Source organism: Cibotium barometz, chromosome 40, assembly GCF_041138505.1.
Source record: "Cibotium barometz isolate CiBa-2024 chromosome 40, ASM4113850v1, whole genome shotgun sequence".
In the NCBI taxonomy this organism is placed as follows: domain Eukaryota; kingdom Viridiplantae; phylum Streptophyta; class Polypodiopsida; order Cyatheales; family Cibotiaceae; genus Cibotium; species Cibotium barometz.
The window spans coordinates 1,008,241-1,027,909 of record NC_141085.1 but is presented as its reverse complement, the minus strand read 5'-3'; the positions used below and the strand labels follow the sequence as shown (position 1 = coordinate 1,027,909).

The window sequence follows — 19,669 nt, the reverse complement described above, 5'->3', positions numbered from 1 at the left end:
AAACCCAAGCCTTTTCAAGAAAAACTCACCAAAAGAAGATATGACCTTCAGGATGTTCATGTTTGTTGTAACTAGGATGTCCTACAATCTTGGTGCCATGCAGTTTTTAAAACTCCTGAAGTGAGGAACTGCTTGAAACAACATGCAGCTTAGAGAAATACTCAACACCAAGAACAGAGACATCCTTGTTGGCTGCTACTGCACCATCTTTGGCTACTCTAGCTCTTCACCAGCACCATCTCTGCTTTTTGTCCCGAACAATGCTCAAACGGGAGAGGCAATCCTGCAGTGGCCCTTTTACCTGCCACCTCTTATTCCCAGCACGTGGCACCCTCAAGTTTGAAGCTGCCAGTCTGTTTCATTGAGGTTTCTACCTACAGTGAGGGCTACCCTCTCTTCTTTGCAGGCCTTTTTGAGGACAGAGTTAAGCCAAGAACAGTAGCACCCAGCTTCTTCTGTTCATGACCTTGGAGGAGGAAAAGCTTTGAGATGAAGAGCTGGATGGCAGCTCTGTACACAGCCAATATTGTGCACTACTCAGGACACTTACAAGGTTGGGCAAACATCAGGTGGCACTATGTAAGTCACCAATGAACTTGTGCACATCACCACCTAGACACATCAAGAGCCAAACTGGTACATTTGCGCCAAAAATACCTCAATCACAGAGGTTGTGAGAGGTAAGCATTTTAATCAATGTTTCATGAATAGATTCTTTGACTTCTAATTTTTTAATACATTCATTCCAACCAGAGCACAAAAGACAAGCAATATATGGACTGAACATTTAAAATCACAAAGATCATATGGAAACAAAAGCTTTTATATTTCCAGTGCTTACACCTATGCTTCTCATATTGAACTTCAGTAAACTCTTGATGACCTTCAGTGTGTTACTCTCAACCACTACTTACCATCTCGATCACAGCTCGGTGACAGTATCAAAAAGTTAGAGTCTTAAGTGCTATCTATATGTATACAGCCAGCATTTCGTAGTACTAAAGACATGAACAAAACTTGAGGTTCTAGACTCTAGCAAAGAGTCAACTACTCCACTGGAATGATGGTAACTTCCTTGGGTGCAGTCACAAGAAGCATCCCATCTTTCATTTCCGATTTGATTTGCTCATATTGAACTTCAGTAAACTCTTGATGACCTTCAGTGTGTTACTCTCAACCACTACTTAGCATCTCGATCACAGCTCAGTGACAGTATCAAAAAGTTACAGTCTTAAGTGCTATCTATATATATACAGCCAGCATTTAGTAGTACTAAAGACAAGTTCAAAGGTTCTCGACTCTAGCAAAGAGCCACCTACTCCACTGGAATGATGGTAACCTCCTTAGGTGCAGTCACAAGAAGCATCCCATCTTTCATTTCCGATTTGATTTGCTCCTTCTTTACATTGTCAGGCAGCAAGATTTCTGCACTATATGTGCCAACGTTGTCGGCAAAGACATCGTCTTCATCCCCAGGCTCCTCCTTTGTCTGAGGATATTTTCCTTTAACAACAAGCTTCATGTTGTCAAGGTAGACCTTGACATCCTCTTTGGATATGCCTGGCATATCCATCCTGAATCTGACAGCCCTCTCATCCTGTGTGGCAACCCAGGGCCTCCTTACAACATGTGGCTGTAAGACTCTACACTGCAGCGGTTGTAGAGCCAGGTCACGATCATCACCATCATCCGGCACTACAAGACGAAGTTAAAACATTCTGAACTTTGTTAGTGTTTTTAATAAACTCCAAGACGCAACATCTGTATGAAAACATCCCCAAGGAGAAACATAAACATACATGTGACTATATAAAACTGGAACAAGTCCAAGCTTACATACAAATTGATCATCCATTCAAGCTTAGAAAGAGAATTAATTTCACAAAATCAAGCCCAAAAAATGACTCAAAAGTTTGCTCTACTCCTCAATCTCTCAAGACAAACACACATTCCTCCTTTCAAAAAACCTTGATTCTTTATCCCTTACCAGCTACAAAGGCTTCCTGGTCAATGTTGATCATTTCATCATCATCAGAAGACGAAGTGTCGTCTGTGTCGACATTCTGGCTGATGTCATTTCGGCGGCCAGCAGCCACAGACTTCGAAGCATATGGTGCCATGAAAGGCCGTGAGGAATGCATCCTCATGGAGGTAAAAGGTAAAAACGAAAGCTTCCTTGCAATCAGAGCCATTGCCACCCAAGTACCTGCCACATAAAATAGAAACACATGCACCCAGAACTTTAACCTCCTTCCCTAAGTACCACGTTCCCTTCATGTTTTCAGGTCTCACAGCCAACTACCATCACAGAGCTTGTGAAAGGCTTCCTTGAGCCTCATCAAACGTTTTATTAAACCTCAACAAACCCTAATCCAATGACTATTTGAACCTTATAAACAAAAAAAAATGCACTCTGAAACCTTAACCTTCATCCTCCCTAATTCCCTTCGACTTAACACCTTCAGAATCTAGTCCAAGGCTTTTCTAAACCTCATAGAACCCTAACCCAAAGCTTCCTAAAACTTCATCAAACCCTGATCCCTCGCTTTCTAAAACCTTATCAATCCCTAATGGACCTATTCAAACGCTTTCTTAAAACTTAATTGAACGTTTCTTAAACCACATCAAACCCTAATCCGGGGCTTTCTAAAAACTCATCAAACCCTAATCCATGGCTTTGTAAAACCTTATCAATCCCTGATCCCACCTAATCAAACTATTTCTTAAAGCTCATCAAGACTTAATGAAACGCTTTCTTAAACCTCATGTAACACTTTTCTAAACCTCATCAATCCCTCATCGGCCCAAACGAACGCTTTCTTAAACCGAAATGTTTATTGAATCTTAATGTACCCTGATCCAAGGCCTTTCGTAAACCTCATCAAAACCTAATCCAAGGCTTTCAAAAAGCTCGTCAATTCCGACCTAATCGAGATATTTTCTTGAACGCCTAATCACAGCCTCATCATACTGAAAACATGCATAATCCATTCCAAAACCAAGCTCTCTGTACAAGCAAAATATTACAAGCATGAGCCCTGTAAATTCTATCTTTGAAAGCTTCTCCTCGTACAGACTCACAGAGCGCATCAAAGAGTGGTGATGGAAATGCTGAATCAAACAGCTAAAACAATTCCATGCAAAGAACTTATTCACAAGAAAAACGAGGATGCAGAAGGAGTTACCTGAGAGCAAGAAAAACGCCTTACACAGCGGAGGACCTTACACTGGAATTCGGCAACAAACGGTAGTGATATGAACAAGACGATGGTGCAGAAGGTGCTAGAAAAGTCGAGCCTGCTACGGCTAGTTTAGCGGCAGGCGCAGCTAAGTTTGGCAGTACGTAAATCACATTAAAATTTGAAATGTGCCTCCCAAGTGGGAGGCACATCAATTTAATTGGGCGTTTAATAAAGCCGCGCTTTATATATATATATATAATTTAATTGGGCGTTAAATAGAAACGCCTCAGTTGCAACAGGTACTTAGCTTAGAACTTGTTCAACTTTAGGAATAACCTTTTCAAAATTGTGGGAGGAGGGAAAAAAGTTAAAACCTTTTAAAAAATATCCAAATTTAGTTATATTTGGAGAAAATATAAGGAAAAGCCTGCTCAAAATGATAATTTTCTCTTCAACCATGGGTAAGAAGGATTCATGTAAATTTTAGTTAAAAGAGTTTCTCGAACATTGGGGTTTAGCTGCCGTTTACATTGATCACATGTGGGATGTATAGCATGCTATTGGTACTTGACACTTGTGCCATCACCCATGCATGTTTTTCACTCTCGTCATGTCCATTTTCCTCTTTGCATTTTGGATGTCTGATCTTAGTTCTCTTCTTGGCATTGATGCCGCCCTTGCGCCCTTCATGTGGCATGCTAGCGGGTTGTATGTTGTTGGCCACATTGGTCTTTCAAAGGCTATTTGTGTTGGGCTCTATGTGATGTCATTGTCTTTTCCATGATTTCCTTGCAGGGCTTCTAGATGTTCTCTCTGTCACATCCTCGTCACTTTGTTTATGTTCCTTGGTGATATCTCGGACATTCGCTTGTTTATTCTTTGTCCATGTCTATGACTTTCTTGATTAATCCTTAATGTTTCTTATTTCTCATCACAGCATAGCTGAGGAAACCACTAAAGTCAAATCAAGGTCTTATTACAAGCAACTCCTTTGTCATTAGCTTATGACAACGGCATCAGTGACACTTGCGGTGTTGGAAGATCTCAAGTCAAAGCTCATCGCCTTTGTTCACGGAAGTTGTAGCTTCATAACATGCATTTTCGTCACCTAAGAGTACTATACGTCTAGAGCGTGAAAGCACATTGAACATGGGAATGGGAACCTCAAGGGGTGTCAACCCCTCAAGCTCTACCAATCCAATGCTTGGACCTTCATAACCTAATCACACATGAGGGAAAAGCTAGCAAGCTTCCTCTCTTCTCACTCAATCTCTCTCGAGCTCTCTATCGTATTTCACATCTAGCTAATCACACAAGCAAGAATCACGCAAGCTCACCCCAAGCGTGCACACACACACACACACACACTCATACACTCATCCATGCAAGTAAGCAGCTCCACAAGACTTCATAGCTAGTGACTAACATAAACATGAAAGCATGCAAGAATGAGAATAAGACAAGAAAAAGTGAAAGCATCCAAGCTTGACCTCAAATGTAGATTGTATTATCAAAAGTGCCTTTATACACTCCTATAAGTCTCTTATTATACAAGTGGGCTTTGCCCGGCTGCCCGCACTTATTGTGTGCCTAAAACATGTTCTTGACACAACTCAAGCCTTATATGAGCTAGCTTTGTTACAATTGTAGGCCTTTGGCCATGTATAATGTGAAATACTATTATGGCTGAGCCCAAAGCTATATTCTTGTAATCTAGCAAACCTTAGTAATATAGTCTTTTTAGTATTTCGCTAGGAAGGATCACCACGCCAATGAGACGTCAAGGATGTATGACAACTCCTTGACAATACATGTATAAGATTCAATATATCACCATATTATTGTTTTTCTCTCTTTTTTATGTACTTGTAAAGATGTTTGTCTGTGTAATTTTTTAACTTTATCATTTCATATTACTGTCTTATCTTTTCATTTCCAATCAATGTTATGTAATTCAACTACCAGGGAAACCAGGTAGTAGAATATCTCAGAAACCTGGGGGATGACCATCTCAAAAGAACGGACATAGAGATCCCCACCTAAATACCTTATGCACATAAGATCTTGAGAACAAGCCAAGGTGACCTTCCTCACGGAACAGCCTCTGCTCTTAGAGACATTGCTAGTCTCTCTTCTCAGATCCAGATTCCCATTAGCACCTTACTTCAAGGTAGCCCAAGCTTATGGATAGATATGCAGGATTGGATGGAGTGACTCCTCAGGGCACGCATGCAAGAATCCATAGAGCTAGACAGCTCTATGGAGTGACTCCTCAGGGCACGCATGCAAGAATCCATAGAGCTAGACAGCTCTAATGAGTCCAAGGAAGACGAGCTCGTTGAACCCCACGAGATCACCGGCACCCCCACAGTTCGAGTAAATAAGCTCGAACAATATTTCCAAAGGCGATGAACTCAATGCTACATTGCCAAAAACCTATGGCCTCCAGGTTACAGCAATCCTGGACAGGAGAGCAGGAGTAAGCATTGTTATTACAAAACAATGCTAGGAATACTCGTTGACGGAGCCACCGCTAGACCCATTGGTCTATTGAAGGATTTGAAAATAAAGATCCTTGGAACCACCTTCCACCACACCTTTGTGGTGATAAACTTTGAACGTCAACCAGTTTCATACGACTGCATTCTTGGGTGACCTTTCATGAAGGAAATCAAAATGATCCACGATTGGAATACTGACCATATCTACATTCGAAGGAAAGATCAAACAGTGAAGATCAATCTATGCACATGGAAGGTACATCCCATGAGCGCAGAGAGGACTCAGTAACAACTACCATATCCTCTGCAGAGTCCATCTATGTCAAATGTGCCATAAAACACTAGATGATGAAAAGGATAGCGACGAGGAATGCGCACCTCTTCCAAAGCCAGAAGACTTTGAGAATTGGATGCATATTCTTACTACCTTGGACATACTTCCAAGGTATGGACATACTTCCAAGGCACACGGGAACTAGGTTTGCCACAGTAGACGAGCAGGAGATCACATCTCTCTACATACTTCCAAGGCACACGGGAACTAGGTTTGCCATAGTAGACGGGCAGGAGATCACATCTCTCTACATGCTTAGCACTGCATACCTGTCTAATGTCGCCACTCAAGAACTTGAACAGGCCAATAAAGTGGAACCATCAAGGGAAACACGCTCACACAGAACTCGCAAGCCTGATGGATTCCTTGGGCCAAAACGCTATGTTTCCCCGACGATTCAGACACCCACTAGCTAAAATATGTTGGGGCAGTTGAAGCACATGACCACTTCAACCAAATATGGCAAAAGGAGTTTTCAAATAGCTCCCTTTTGGTCCACACAACTACCCTAAAGCAATGGAACCCATTGATCCCAAACCCGAACCCGAACCCGAAAATCTTTGTCGCTCTGCACGCAAAGCACGCTATAATAAGAAGGTACGTTGGGGGAAAAAGAAGCCAAAAATTTGATAGAAGAAGAAAGTACTAGGACACTAAAGCACTTCAAAGCCTTCCAAATGGCCGACAGATTTGTGCAATATGACTCGGCTCAAAGGTCCCACAAGAGACAACCAAGGACCTCATATGACGGTCCAGCCAAGGTAAAAGAAATTAACATGGCAACCCGAGCGAAGACCCGAGGCTAGTATACATTGGAGATGACATCTCTACCGAAGAAGAGACTGATCTCATCACTCTACTCACAAAATTCGAGGATTTCTTCACCTGGAAGTACACGGATATGAAAGGTGTACCTCCCGAAGTAGTCAAGCACACCACTCCGATGGTGGTTGATGGAGCGAGATTGGTCAAACAAAGGGCTTATCCTATGAACCCGAAGTATTCCAAGAGGGTCCACAAAGAAACCGATGGACTCATTGACGTCGGATTCATCTACGAAATAGAGCACACAGAATGGGTATCACCCATCATTGATAGTGCCCAAAAATAATGGGAAGGTAAGAGTGTGCGTGGACATTAAAAAGGTCAATGCCGCCACCATATGGAATCATTATCCCTTACCCTTCACAGAGCACGTAGTCGTCGCAGGAAAGGAAGCCTACAGCTTCTTTGATAGATTCTCTGGCTATAACCAGGTGTTGATCGACCCCAAGGATTAGCATAAAACAGCCTTTGCCACACACAATGGGAAACTTACGCATACCGCGTCATGCCTTTCGGGCTAACCAATGCCCCTGGTACCTTCTATCAACTAATGTGCGCGCAACCTATAAGGAATATCTTTCGAGATTCCTTGAGGTCTGTATGGATGACCTCTGTGTCAACTCCTAGTGGAAGGCACACCTTGATTATTTACGTAAGGTGTTAGAAAGATGCAGGCTGTATCACATTTCATTGAACCCACTCATATGCCAGTTTTGGGTTAGGCATGGAGTTATCCTAGGACACATTGTCTCCCGAGAGAGTCTCCATGGATGATAGCAAGGTACGGCTCATCCTCGAGCTTCCCCCACCCACCAATTTTAAGGGAGTTCGGTGCTTCATAGGACATGTTGGCTATTATCGGCGATTCATTTTTATGTATGCTGATATAGCTTGACCTCTTTACGGACTCTTGATCCTTTTCAAGTGGACAGAGGAATGCCAACAGGTTTATACCACCCTCAAAAAATCATTGGTTAGTGCTCCTATTCTAAGGTCCCCCAACTAAGACATTATCTTCCATGCCCACATCAATGCCTCCGCCTTTGCTATTGGATGAATGCTTGCCAACGGGGTGAATACAAGATGGATTTTCCCATTAGCTTTGCCAGCTCTGCCAACTTAACGAGGCTAAGAGAAATTATACCACGACTGAAAAGGAAGAATTGGCCATGGTTTACATTGTGTTAGATATCCGTAATGCCGCTACGGGCGTTACCACGAGAGGGGACGGCCTCTGAGTGTTAGATATCCGTAACGCCGCTACGGGCGTTACCACGAGAGGGGACGGCCTCTGGCTCACCACCCAGCCATAGAGGAAGAATGAGGATTGCCCCTCATCCCCCAGGCTATATAGTGTGTGGCCTGCCGTCCACACTAGCCTGGCCGCCCATGACTCCGCATGGGCGTCCTCTCCCACTGAACCCCGGACATGGCCATCCGGTCTGCCGTCGGTCACAGGCGTTACAGCCTATGTGACATTACCCCCCCCCTTAAGAAGAGTTTTCGTCCTCGAAAACAAACTGGGGAAACCTTTTGGAAATTGCACTACGGCGTTCCCAGGTAGCTACCTCCTCATCCCTATCTGTCCATTTAACAAGTACCTCCTGGTACACTTTATGTCGGGTCTGTCTATCACGATACTGTAGAATCTTTTCAGGTTCATGTGGTATCTTTGGTGGCTCTATCAAGTCCACCAAAATCTCTGGAGAAACTGCGTTCTCTAACCCGTGAACTGATTTCTTCAGTTTACTGACATGGAAGACAGGATGGACTTGAGAACTCTCCGGTAACTCAAGTTTATATGCTACGTCCCCAATCTTCTTAAGGATTTTAAAAGGACCACAATATCTCGGAGAAAGTTTATCACACTTTCCCGTTTTCATGGTTTCTGACTGCGCAGGAACCTTGAGGAATACAAAGTCACCTTCTGCAAAGGTCACCTTTCTTCGTCCTTTATCCGCATAAGTTTTAGCGCGATCCTGAGCGCTACGAATGCTCTCACGTGCGGCTCTGAGCATATCATTCATATCTTCAAGGAAATCCTTGACAGATTGAATCTTCTCCTTTTTTAGGCCTACAGCCATTGGAGATCTCGGCTGGAATCCATACATTAACATGAATGGTGTAAATCCAGTTGCTGAGTGTTTGGAGCTGTTATAGGCAAACTCCAGTAAGGGTAAGTACTCTTCCCAATTAGATTGCTTCTTACTAACATAAGAACGCAACATATCCTCTAGAATTTCGTTAACTCTTTCAGTTTGACCATCAGACTCCGGATGATCTGCCGTACTCATACTCAGAGTAGTATCCAGCTTTTTGAAGACTTCCCTCCAAAAATGACTGTTGAACTTTCTATCTCTATCCGACACTATATCTGCGGGCAGGCCATATAGCTTGTACAGATGTTCAATAAAGAGTTTTGCCAACTCTGGCGTTTTAACAGTTTTCTTCGTGGCAATAAACTTTGCCATTTTAGTTAACCTGTCCACTACCACCCACACCGAGTCATTCCCTCTACTCGTCTTGGGTAAACCAGTAATGAAATCCATGGAAATGCTTTCCCATTTCCCTTGAGGAATCTCCAGCGGATGGAGTAGTCCTCCAACCTTAAGACGTTCATGTTTATTGACCTAGCACTTATTGCATTTCAGCACATAAGTCTGGACGTCCTTAAACAACCTAGGCCAATAAAACTGTCTTTTTACTAGTGCATAGGTCTTCTGAATCCCGAGATGACCCGCACTTGGACTATCATGACTTTCTTTAAGAATTTGGGCCCGAAAGTCACCAATAGTTGGTACACATATTCTACCCTTGTAGAGTAAGTACCCGTCGTCGTCAATGGAGTAATTAGCATATTTCTCCCCCTGACGAAGTTTATCACTCCCCTTTGAAGCCGTGGCAGTCAAAGGTGATGAAGGGCCTACGTCAGAACTCTCCGGTTCCAAACTATACCCAGAAGACGCGGCTAGTCTCTTCGGACTAACTCTCGCTTCCCTTCCCGTTGCACCTTCGGCCAGTCTCTCCGGACTAGCAATACGTGCCAACGAGGGAGGTGGTCGCGTCTGTGAAGAAGTGCGTACGCGTACAGCGCACCAGACCTCTGTAAAAGATGGATCGTGCTCACATAAACCACGTAGAGACTCCAAGAAATCATTCTTGAAGACTGTGAAACTAAGTTCATTTATCTGTGGCATGCGACTAAGTGCATCTGCCACCACGTTATACTTACCTTTCTGGTAACGTATCTGAAGGTCAAACTCCTGTAGAATCTCCGCCCACCGAGCTTTTCTACCCTTCAGTTCATTTTGACTTGAAAGCCATTTCAGACTTTCATGGTCCGTCCAGACCTCAAAAGTAGCACCATATAAATAGTGTCTCCACTTTTTCAGTGCATGAACTATCGCTAGTAACTCTCGCTCGTAAGCCGAGTAGTTACGCTGCGCACGATCTAACTTTTTACTCTCAAATGCAATTGGGCGTCCCCTTTGCATAAGTACGGCCCCAATGGCCTCATTACTAGCGTCTGTTTCCAAAACAAACGGCTCATTTGGATCGACAATTGTCAAAACAGGTGCAACTGCGGTCACCTTGAGCTTGTCAAAGCTCTTCTGTTGGGCGTCCCCCCAACTAATGTTTTTTGTTTTTGACCGTAACTGGTCAGTCAACGGGACTGCGATCTTCGCGTAGTCCTTCACATACTGTCGGTAGAACCCCGACATGCCAAGAAAAATCTGCAGTTCCTCGAGATTCTGTGGCGCTGGCCATTTAAGAATAGCCTCTACTTTTTCTGGCTCCATCCGCATACCATCGGCGAATATAATATGGCCAAGGTAGTGAATTTCTGTTTCAAAAAATTCACATTTGCTTTTCTTCGCAAATAATTTGTGCTCTCACAACAACTCGAACACTAGACGCAAATGCTCTATGTGTTCTTTCTGTGTCTTACTGTACACAAGAATATCATCTAGGAAAACTACTACGAATTTTTCCAGATATGGACGTAAAATACTGTCCATTAGCGTCATAAACGTCGCTGGAGCATTGGTTAGCCCAAATGGCATAACCAAAAACTCAAAATGCCCGAAACGGGTCCTAAATGCTGTCTTCGCAACATCTTCTTGTTTAATTCTAACCTGATGATACCCAGATCTCAGGTCTATTTTTGTGAAGTATCTCGATCCATAGAGTTGATTAAACAACTCATCCATGCGTGGCATCGGATACTTGTTCTTAATCGTTATCTGATTAAGAGCCCTATAGTCTATGCACATCCGCATAGATCCGTCTTTCTTCTTTACCAGAAGAATAGGCGATGCCCACGGACTTGAACTAGGCCGAATAAAGCCTTTGTTCAAATATTCCGTTAATTGTTTTTCCACCTCCTGTGCCTCGGAGTGGCTTAATCTATAAGCAGGTTTGCTTATAGGTTTTGATCCTGGCATAACTTCGATGCCATGGTCTACTTCTCTAGATGGTGGTAAACCATCTGGTAAATCATTAGGAAAAACATCCTGAAATTCCTCTAATAAATTCGTTAAAGTATCTACGTACTTTTTCTTTAATGTCTCATTCACCTTGGATTTTTTCTTGTTTAAATCACATGCATGCCAAACAGGGTTTTCAAACAGTGGGTCTCATCCAAGGTTATTTTGTTTTTCTTGTTTGACTACGCAAACATCATTTATCGTTTCATCTACGGAAACAGAATTCAAAAGAGGGTAACAAGCATATACCTCTGCTATCTGGTCTCTGCGGACCGCTGTACACAGCTCCATGGAGGAAATAAGTGGTGTGGCAGGGACAGTACGGTCGCCCTGCAGGGTGATGACTCTACCTCCGTGCTCAAAACATAACGTATTATGTAAGTAATTCCGAGCTAGACTAGGGCCCAAGCCATACAGCCACTCCCTGCGTAGATATACATCTGCTCTGGCTAAGTGCATGACCTGAAAGTCAAGCGGAGCCTTGTAGTCCTGCATAGATAATGGGACCCCCAATACTACGGTATTCCATACCGTTTTGTCATATCCGTTGGCTAGGCCAACAGTATACTCATGATCACTCCGGGTCTCAGTCAATCCCAACTTCTTGACTAACGAGTAGTTCAAGAAGTTGTGACTAGCTCCATCATCAATAAAAACTGTGACTCTACGGCCACCTATGGTGCCATACATGTGCACCATGTCATGCGGACCTACAGTAGGCTGCCACATCGCTGGTGTCACTGAACAAGCGTGATGCTCATCACAATGACACACTGTCACCTCTCTGAACTCTGCGGAACTGAGAGGGAGTCTCTGCACTGTATGCAACTGCCTAGAAGATTTACCATCTTTTTTGGGCTCGTTGCCACTCGTGCTGGCTTTAGGCTTTGGACACTCAGCCTTCGTGTGTCCTACTTCATTGCAATTAAAGCAGCGATTGTCCTTTCGCGCTTTAATATATTGCTCTTTCTTTTGGTGTTCGGTGTCTCTTTTCTTCCTGGATGGTCGCGGTTTTTTAGACCAATGACCACCCTGTCCTTCCTGGTCCGTCCTATCCCCTTGTTTGTCACTGCGGAACCCTTTTCTTTTGAGGCCTGACCTCCTCTTTTCACTACCCTCGGCCCTGCTAGAACCACCACGCGCACTACGGCGCTTGATGTCATCGAATATCTGTGCATATTGAATTGCCTCTGCTAAGTCTTTAGGTTGTAGGGGTTCTACGTACTCAAGGTAATCATCTTTGAGGCCTCTCTTAAAGCCTCGCAATGTCTGGAATGCATCGATTCCCTTTAACTTGAGTACTATCTCCCTGTAGTTCGAGATGTACTGAGTTAGGGATTTGTTCTCCATCGAGCACTTGTCCCATAACTCCCAGCTTCTCTCTGCCTCATTAACAGGCAAAAATTCTTTTCGAAACATTGTTTCAAATTCCGTCCAAGTGGCAGGGCGAGTTGTCAAACTCATCCACCACTTGTACGCTTTGCCGCGGTTAATGAGAGGCTAGCCTCTACGGGCTGTATACGGCTAGGCTGTTGTCGCAGCGCGTGCAAATCTGACCACTTCGCTAGAAACATATTGACTGAGTCCTTGTTTCTCTCCTTTTCCTCGCCACCAAAACTAGGCGGCTTTAAGTCTTTTAACAACGACGAAGCTGTCGCTACGGACGGCCCTGCAGGCGCATCGGCCTGTATTCCTGCAACCACTGGCGAGGCTACGCTCACCCGTGCTGCAGGAGCTCGACTACCACGAGGAGTCGGAGTATTAGCCGAGGCGGCTGTCAGTGCATCTAACCGTGTGGAGATGCTTTGTAGCATCGTGACTAAATCAGCCTGGACTTTACCCATAGTGTTCAATTTGGCATTAAGATATTTAAACAGTCCACTAGAGAGCTCCGTCTCTGTCAGGACATCAGCAGGGTCCAATAGGTCATTGTCATCGTCGTCATAATCCAAGAGGTCCTCCTCGGTCCCCTCGGCGACGTCAGTGTTCATGTCCTCTGGCTCATCGGCCAGAAAGGGGTCATCAGCCAATGCGGCCGCTGCGGGCTCGCTGGGTCCTAAGGCAGGGTCAATAGACGAGGAGGGCGCTGGCGGATCACGAGTGATCGATAAGCGCGCTGTGGATCGAACAACGGTCGGGCGTGTACGGCCTGACAATTCGGTCGGGGTCAAACCCGCGACTGAGGACAAGAGACTGGAAAAACCTAGAGAAGTAGAAGGCGGTGGGGACACACTACGCCTAGCAGACATTTTTAATTCTTGCAAAAAGTAATGCGAGAACTCGGAAATTACTAAAAAAAACGCTAATAAAAATGAGCAATGGTGGAGAGAGAATAATAGTCACCCCCCTTTACGGTCGCCTATCGATTTGTTGCGTTGCGAGCCTCTACAAGGACGCTTCCAGGATGCTTCGATCCACGAGAAAATGCCTGCAACTCATAACAAAAATTGAAATGATCGAGAGGTGCCTTGCCGGAATTATTTCTTTCGGGGATGATTCTCCTCCCTAGCCGAGAGAGAAAGGGTCTTTGAATTTTCTGATTTTTAATTTCCAATAAATGAATAATGAAAATTAAATTTAAAAAAAATAATTGTGTGTTTTTTTTCTCAGGCCGATGGTGGCCGGCTGCTGTTTGCTGGCCGTTTGCCGGCTGTGTGGTGGCCGCCGTCGTTGGCTGGCCGGCGCCGCCGCCGCTGGCCGCCCATGGCTGGCCTGGCTGGCTGGCCGCCGCCGCTGGCCGCCTAAGTAGGCTAGCCGCCAGGTATTTTCAGACGGCGCACCAAATGGTTTTCCCCCTGGGCCTTCGCTAGCTGGCCTGACGCCGCCTCCTCCTCGCAATGCTGTACGACGGCGAAAAGTCAGCTCCGTCTCCTGCGCCTCACATTGTGTTGTGGTCTCCTGCGCCAGCTCTCTAATAGGTCGTGGGGAATGTGCTTTGCACACGAGCTTCAACATTGAAAACCTTCTCTCGTGGGATTTTCGCCGCCCCACCCCCACACAGGCAGGTTTCGTGGGGTTGGTCTGCGCCCCCCCTACCCACACAGGTTAACCTTTTCGCAGCCATTCAACGGAGATTATTTGTTTTTTTTTTAATTTCGTGGGGTTGGACTGCGCCCCCCCCACCTCCACACAGGTTTCAATCTTTTGAAAACCTTCAACGCAGAGTTTTTCAAAGCGATTCCACGCAGAAAAAAAAATGAAAACAAACAAATTTTTGCTTACCTCGATGCTGTGTGTGACGGGGAGAGAGAAAATGAGAGAGAGAGAAAGAGTTCTTCCCTTCAAAAGACTTGGCCCCCCTTCCTCCACACATTCCCTTGTGGAGATAAGGGTGAGGAGATTGTGGATGAAAACCATCGAGTGGGCTCCGATCCCCCGTTCGCGCGCGGACTCTCACGATCCCTTCGAACCATGCTCTGATACCAGTGTTAGATATCCGTAACGTCGCTACGGGCGTTACCACAAGAGGGGATGGCCTCTGGCTCACCACCCAGCCATAGAGGAAGAATGAGGATTGCCCCTCATCCCCCAGGCTATATAGTGTGTGGCTTGCCGTCCACACTAGCCTGGCCGCCCATGACTCCGCATGGGCGTCCTCTCCCACTGAACCCCGGATATGGCCATCCGATCTGCCGTCAGTCACAGGCATTACAGCCTATGTGACAGGTTCGAAGGGACTCTCACGATCCCTTCGAACCATGCTCTAATACCAGTGTTAGATATCCGTAACGCCGCTACGGGCGTTACCACGAGAGGGGACGGCCTCTGAGTGTTAGATATCCGTAACGCCGCTACGGGCGTTACCACGAGAGGGGACGGCCTCTGGCTCACCACCCAGCCATAGAGGAAGAATGAGGATTGCCCCTCATCCCCCAGGCTATATAGTGTGTGGCCTGCCGTCCACACTAGCCTGGCCGCCCATGACTCCGCATGGGCGTCCTCTCCCACTGAACCCCGGACATGGCCATCCGGTCTGCCGTCGGTCACAGGCGTTACAGCCTATGTGACACATTGTTAAGAAGTTTCGCCCATTATCTTCTGGCGACCAAATTTATCTTCTTCGTAGACCATCAAGCTCTTCTATACCTGGAAACAAGCTCTATACAACAGGAAGAATCACCAAGTGGCTCTGTTGATCTTGCTGCTACAGTGAGGAAGGGCTCACAACATGTCTTGGCAAACCACATGTCAAGAATCCATAACGGCAACCTCCCGTGGGAGTTGATGATGATATACCAGATGCCGCCCTCTTCCAATTATATTTAATTCCTGAGTGGGGTGAGGAGGTAGCACACTTTTTAGCCAATGACTTACTAGTTGACTCTCTCCTAAACAAGGATTGTGCCCATCGCCTCATTAAACAGGTAGCCCCTTACCAACTTATTGCAGGCCAACTCTACATGCAGAGAAAAGACAAGATTTTGAGACGTGTCCGTGAAGATGAATATGTCTTCCATCTAAAACATGCTCACTCTACCTGTGCTGAGGGGGCACTTTGCAGCAAATATCACTCCCTGTGCTGAGGGGGCACTTTGCAGCAAATATCACTGCACGTAAAGTCCTTACAGCCGGGTTATGGTGGCCCACCGTGGTGGCTGATGCAGTAAAATACGTCAATCGGTGCGATGAATGCCAACGAGCGGCAATCCCCCGCTTTAAGGATAGCATGCCCCTGAACCCTGTTGTGTCCTTGCAACCATTTAAAAAGTGGTGCATTGATTTCATTGGGCCCATTAGTCCCGCAACCAAAGACACTGAAGCCCGATATATAATCTCTCCCATAGACTATTGCACTAAATGGGTTGAATCTCGGACTACTCGTAAAGCTGATGTGCACTTGACTGTAAAATTCCTATATGAGTCAGTCATCACACGCTTCGGTTTCCCCCTTGAGCTTGTGATCCAATTCTTCTTACAATAATTCCTTCACTTATAGAAAGTCCTCCCGATATTACCCCCAAGCTAATGGCCAAGCTGAAAGCACTAATAAACTTTTGTGTACCATTCTCACCAAAAATATTGAGGTGAGCTGCAAACGATTGGGAAAAAAATTACCGATAGCACTCTAGGCCTATAGAACCTCCTACAAGAAGGTAGCTACCAATACCACACCCTTTAGTTTGACCTATGGTACTGAAGAAGTTATGCCAATGGAGTTCTTGGTCCCAAGCTTAAGCATTGATGTATAAGAAAAACTCACGGGAATGTCTTAGGCTATCACCTGTTTGAGCTTGAAAAGTTTGACGGAACATGCCTCTTAGTTGTATATAGCATGATTGTCGAGAAGCTAAGGCGTAAACAATGGTTCGATGTGATTAGTTGAAAGACAAGCAAATGAACGAGGGGGACATGGTTCTTCTCTTCAGCACAAAAACACACAAAAATAAACTCAAGCTCAGAGGCTTAGGACCCTTCCTAGTCACTGAGATAACCCCGCATGGTGTTGTGCGCATAGAGGCACTTGACGGTGTCGAAATGGCGGGATATTTCAATGGTAGCAAGTTAAAATGCTACTATGGTCCACTAACCAAAACCACCCTGAGGGCCATTCATGAAAAAAAATAAAGAAAAAAGGACCACGAAGAAATGAAACAAGCCGCCTAACAAGAGGCTAAAGTGAGGCAAGCCAAGATTCGGCAGAAAAATATCATGGTCAACATGGCCCAAGGGATTGACCTCGCGAAGAAGAAGAATGGGAGGTGAAGCCTGCTTGGTTATGGTTAGGAATGACCACCCTGATGAGCTTCACCCAAAAATTATCTCTTGTAGATATAGGGGCTAATCACAACCTAATGTCTCATGAGACATGACTTTCCCTCAAGCAACCCCCATTGAAAGACACTCCTGCCACACGATCACAATATTGGCATCTCAAGAAGTTCACTGCTTAGGCACAGTCACACTTTTTTTCCACATTGGAAATAATCCCTTGGAAGGGAAGTTTTATGTGATGCCTGTAGGAACAATGCATCACGAAGAGATACTCCTCGGTAGGGGTTGGATGGGACATAACCGGTGTAACATTGACTGGGATGTAAGGACGGCTACCCTACAGCTAGCCTCCGCCAAGTTACTATCCTCATGACAAACAAAGAACCTGTACTCGGCTGCTCCCCCATGCCAAGAAGTCACCCCGACACTCATCAACATCATTCCACCCTCCAATCCAATCCACACAACTCCATACCACTCAAAAAGAGGTTGCTCATCTCACTTCGAAAACCCCACTGCCTCTCACATCCTCTCCACTAGCTCACTTGGCAGTAGCCCAATTACCACTCTCAAAAGCCACCCAAATTTTTGACCCCCCATAGAAAACTAACCACACTAACCCTCATAACAGCACTAACAAATGCACACAGGGCACACCTTCTCATCTATGGGTACCTAAAAGGCTCCTAAAAGCACAAGGGTATTATGAGGGCACTTCTACTTTGTGGATTCCCTAACGATCCAACTCTCATCCTCATACACTAGCACCCCAAGCTCCTTGTCCCCCTCGTAGGCAACCAATTCGACAACCACAAACCCACATGGTACATGACAAATGTTGGTCCAAACACTATTCTCCAAGGCCAACTATCCTCAATCACACCCTCATCCTTGCCCAACAACAACCTCTCGGTGGATCCCAAAACCTCTACTATAAGCTCAACATTTCTACGACGGAAATCGCCATGTTTGGGTCCCCAAATCACCGCGGCACCCCCCAACCGTAGCCAACAGTCCATACTAAAGATATACCCTTGACGTTGGCTGCTCCTCCACCTGTCATTGTCAAGCTACATTAGAGTACTCCCAATCAACCCTCAACCTCTCCAGTCTCAAGTACTCCCTTGTCACCAGCCTCTGAACTCCCCAAGGAAATCCTAACCTCGCCATCATCACCTAATTGGAACTGACTCTTCCATTTGGCAAAATCCACGATGGGGAGCATTGCCCAAGGGTACAAAACCTATTTGCAGGGTGCCCTTAAAAAAAAAACCTATTTGCTACGGTTGTGCCAAATTTGCCACGGTCGTACCAATTGACTTGAAGTGCCATAGCCAAACCATTCACAACTTCATGGTTGCCATGGCCCTACCATTCAAAATTCCAGATGCCATGACCGTACACTAACATCCACTTGACATGCTAGGGCCGTTCAATTATCATCCGTATTTGCCACGGCCGTCCCTAATGTGCCACGGTCGTTCCATCCTTAGCTCCAACTACCACGCCCATTCCAACCTCACCACTCAAAGGAGGACACAGCCGTTCCAACCAAATGGCACGCGCGTTTCCAAACTGATGCCACATTTGTGTACCAAACGATGCTCCAACTACCAATCATATGGTACGCCCATTTCCTAGGAATACCATGCTCATACTAACCTCTTGCCCGGCTATGTCCTTCTGAATCCTATATATATGGGCCCCACCCTCTCATTTCCTCACTTTCAGCCTTCAGCGTACCCGAACTCTTGCCAATTTTTTTCCCAAGCTTTCCTTTTCTGACCACCCTCCCTCACCATGGCCGACACATCCGACTCCTCCCTCAAGGTTCTCAAGCACCCCACCCTCAAGAAGAAGTGCCTGGTGGGGGGACACTTCAAGGAGTACGATCGCCACCCAGTTATCACACTTGGGGGAGTAGCTAATGAAGTAAGTTAGCAGCCAGACAGTCCACTCATTCATGAAGAACAATCATAAAGTGGAGCATAAGTTGATGTATTTCACAGGACCATGCTATAGGGCCATTGTAGTGGATCCTGTCATTTGCAGCCCCCGCCTAGAGCAGCTGGGGCTTGGAGGCCTGCCCACCATGGAGCCATGGAGACCTGACCTCTATAATTGTTTATATTTTACAGAGACTTACGATGCTAACTAGGGCACAGGTCAGGTGTGGACAATGAGGGGCAGCCCGCAGATAGTTCATCTCAGTGTAGACCTCATCAGAGAATCCCTCCCTCTCTCCCAACTAGACCAACCATATGTGAGGCTCACCAACACCCCATGGTTGACGAAAGGAACTTTCAGGGGCACAACCACTAAATACAGCATGGAATGGAGCAACATTACCCAAGTGGACTGACAGATTTAGTAGATGCAACCTGTCAACATTGGCCAGAGTCCACAACGGTACACCTGTCAACTAGGCAGAATATTTACACAAGGAGCTGCATCATGCAATCTGTTCGAACCCCCAAGGAAAGCTTGCAGCCCCATGCCGCGGGGTGGGAGGAGATTCCCAGGGCCGTGTAGCTTAGTGGACTAGACGCGGTCCCCATCTCTTTGCCTCCCGCCCAATCCTCTCCCCAATCACCATCGCCAAAGCGCCATCACCCGGACCCCAAAGGC

At 45.7% G+C, this 19,669-nt stretch overlaps 1 protein-coding gene across 2 annotated transcripts; it reads right to left on the bottom strand.

Moving 5' to 3' along the window:
- Positions 1-804: 804 nt before the first annotated feature.
- On the bottom strand, positions 805-3,395 carry LOC147615090 (small heat shock protein, chloroplastic-like). 2 transcript variants are annotated; one of them, XM_086779052.1, is made up of 3 exons: positions 3,186-3,395; positions 1,988-2,206; positions 805-1,695 (listed from the first exon to the last, which is right to left on the bottom strand). In XM_086779052.1, the coding sequence occupies exons 2-3, from the start codon at positions 2,190-2,192 to the stop codon at positions 1,316-1,318; spliced, it is 585 nt and encodes a 194-aa protein (XP_086635178.1). In that variant the 5' UTR covers positions 2,193-2,206; positions 3,186-3,395; the 3' UTR covers positions 805-1,315. The 2 variants fall into 2 exon arrangements, with proteins under 2 accessions (XP_086635178.1, XP_086635179.1); XM_086779053.1 differs by lacking the exon at positions 3,186-3,395 and adding an exon at positions 2,926-2,999.
- Between the last annotated feature and the right edge of the window lie 16,274 nt (positions 3,396-19,669).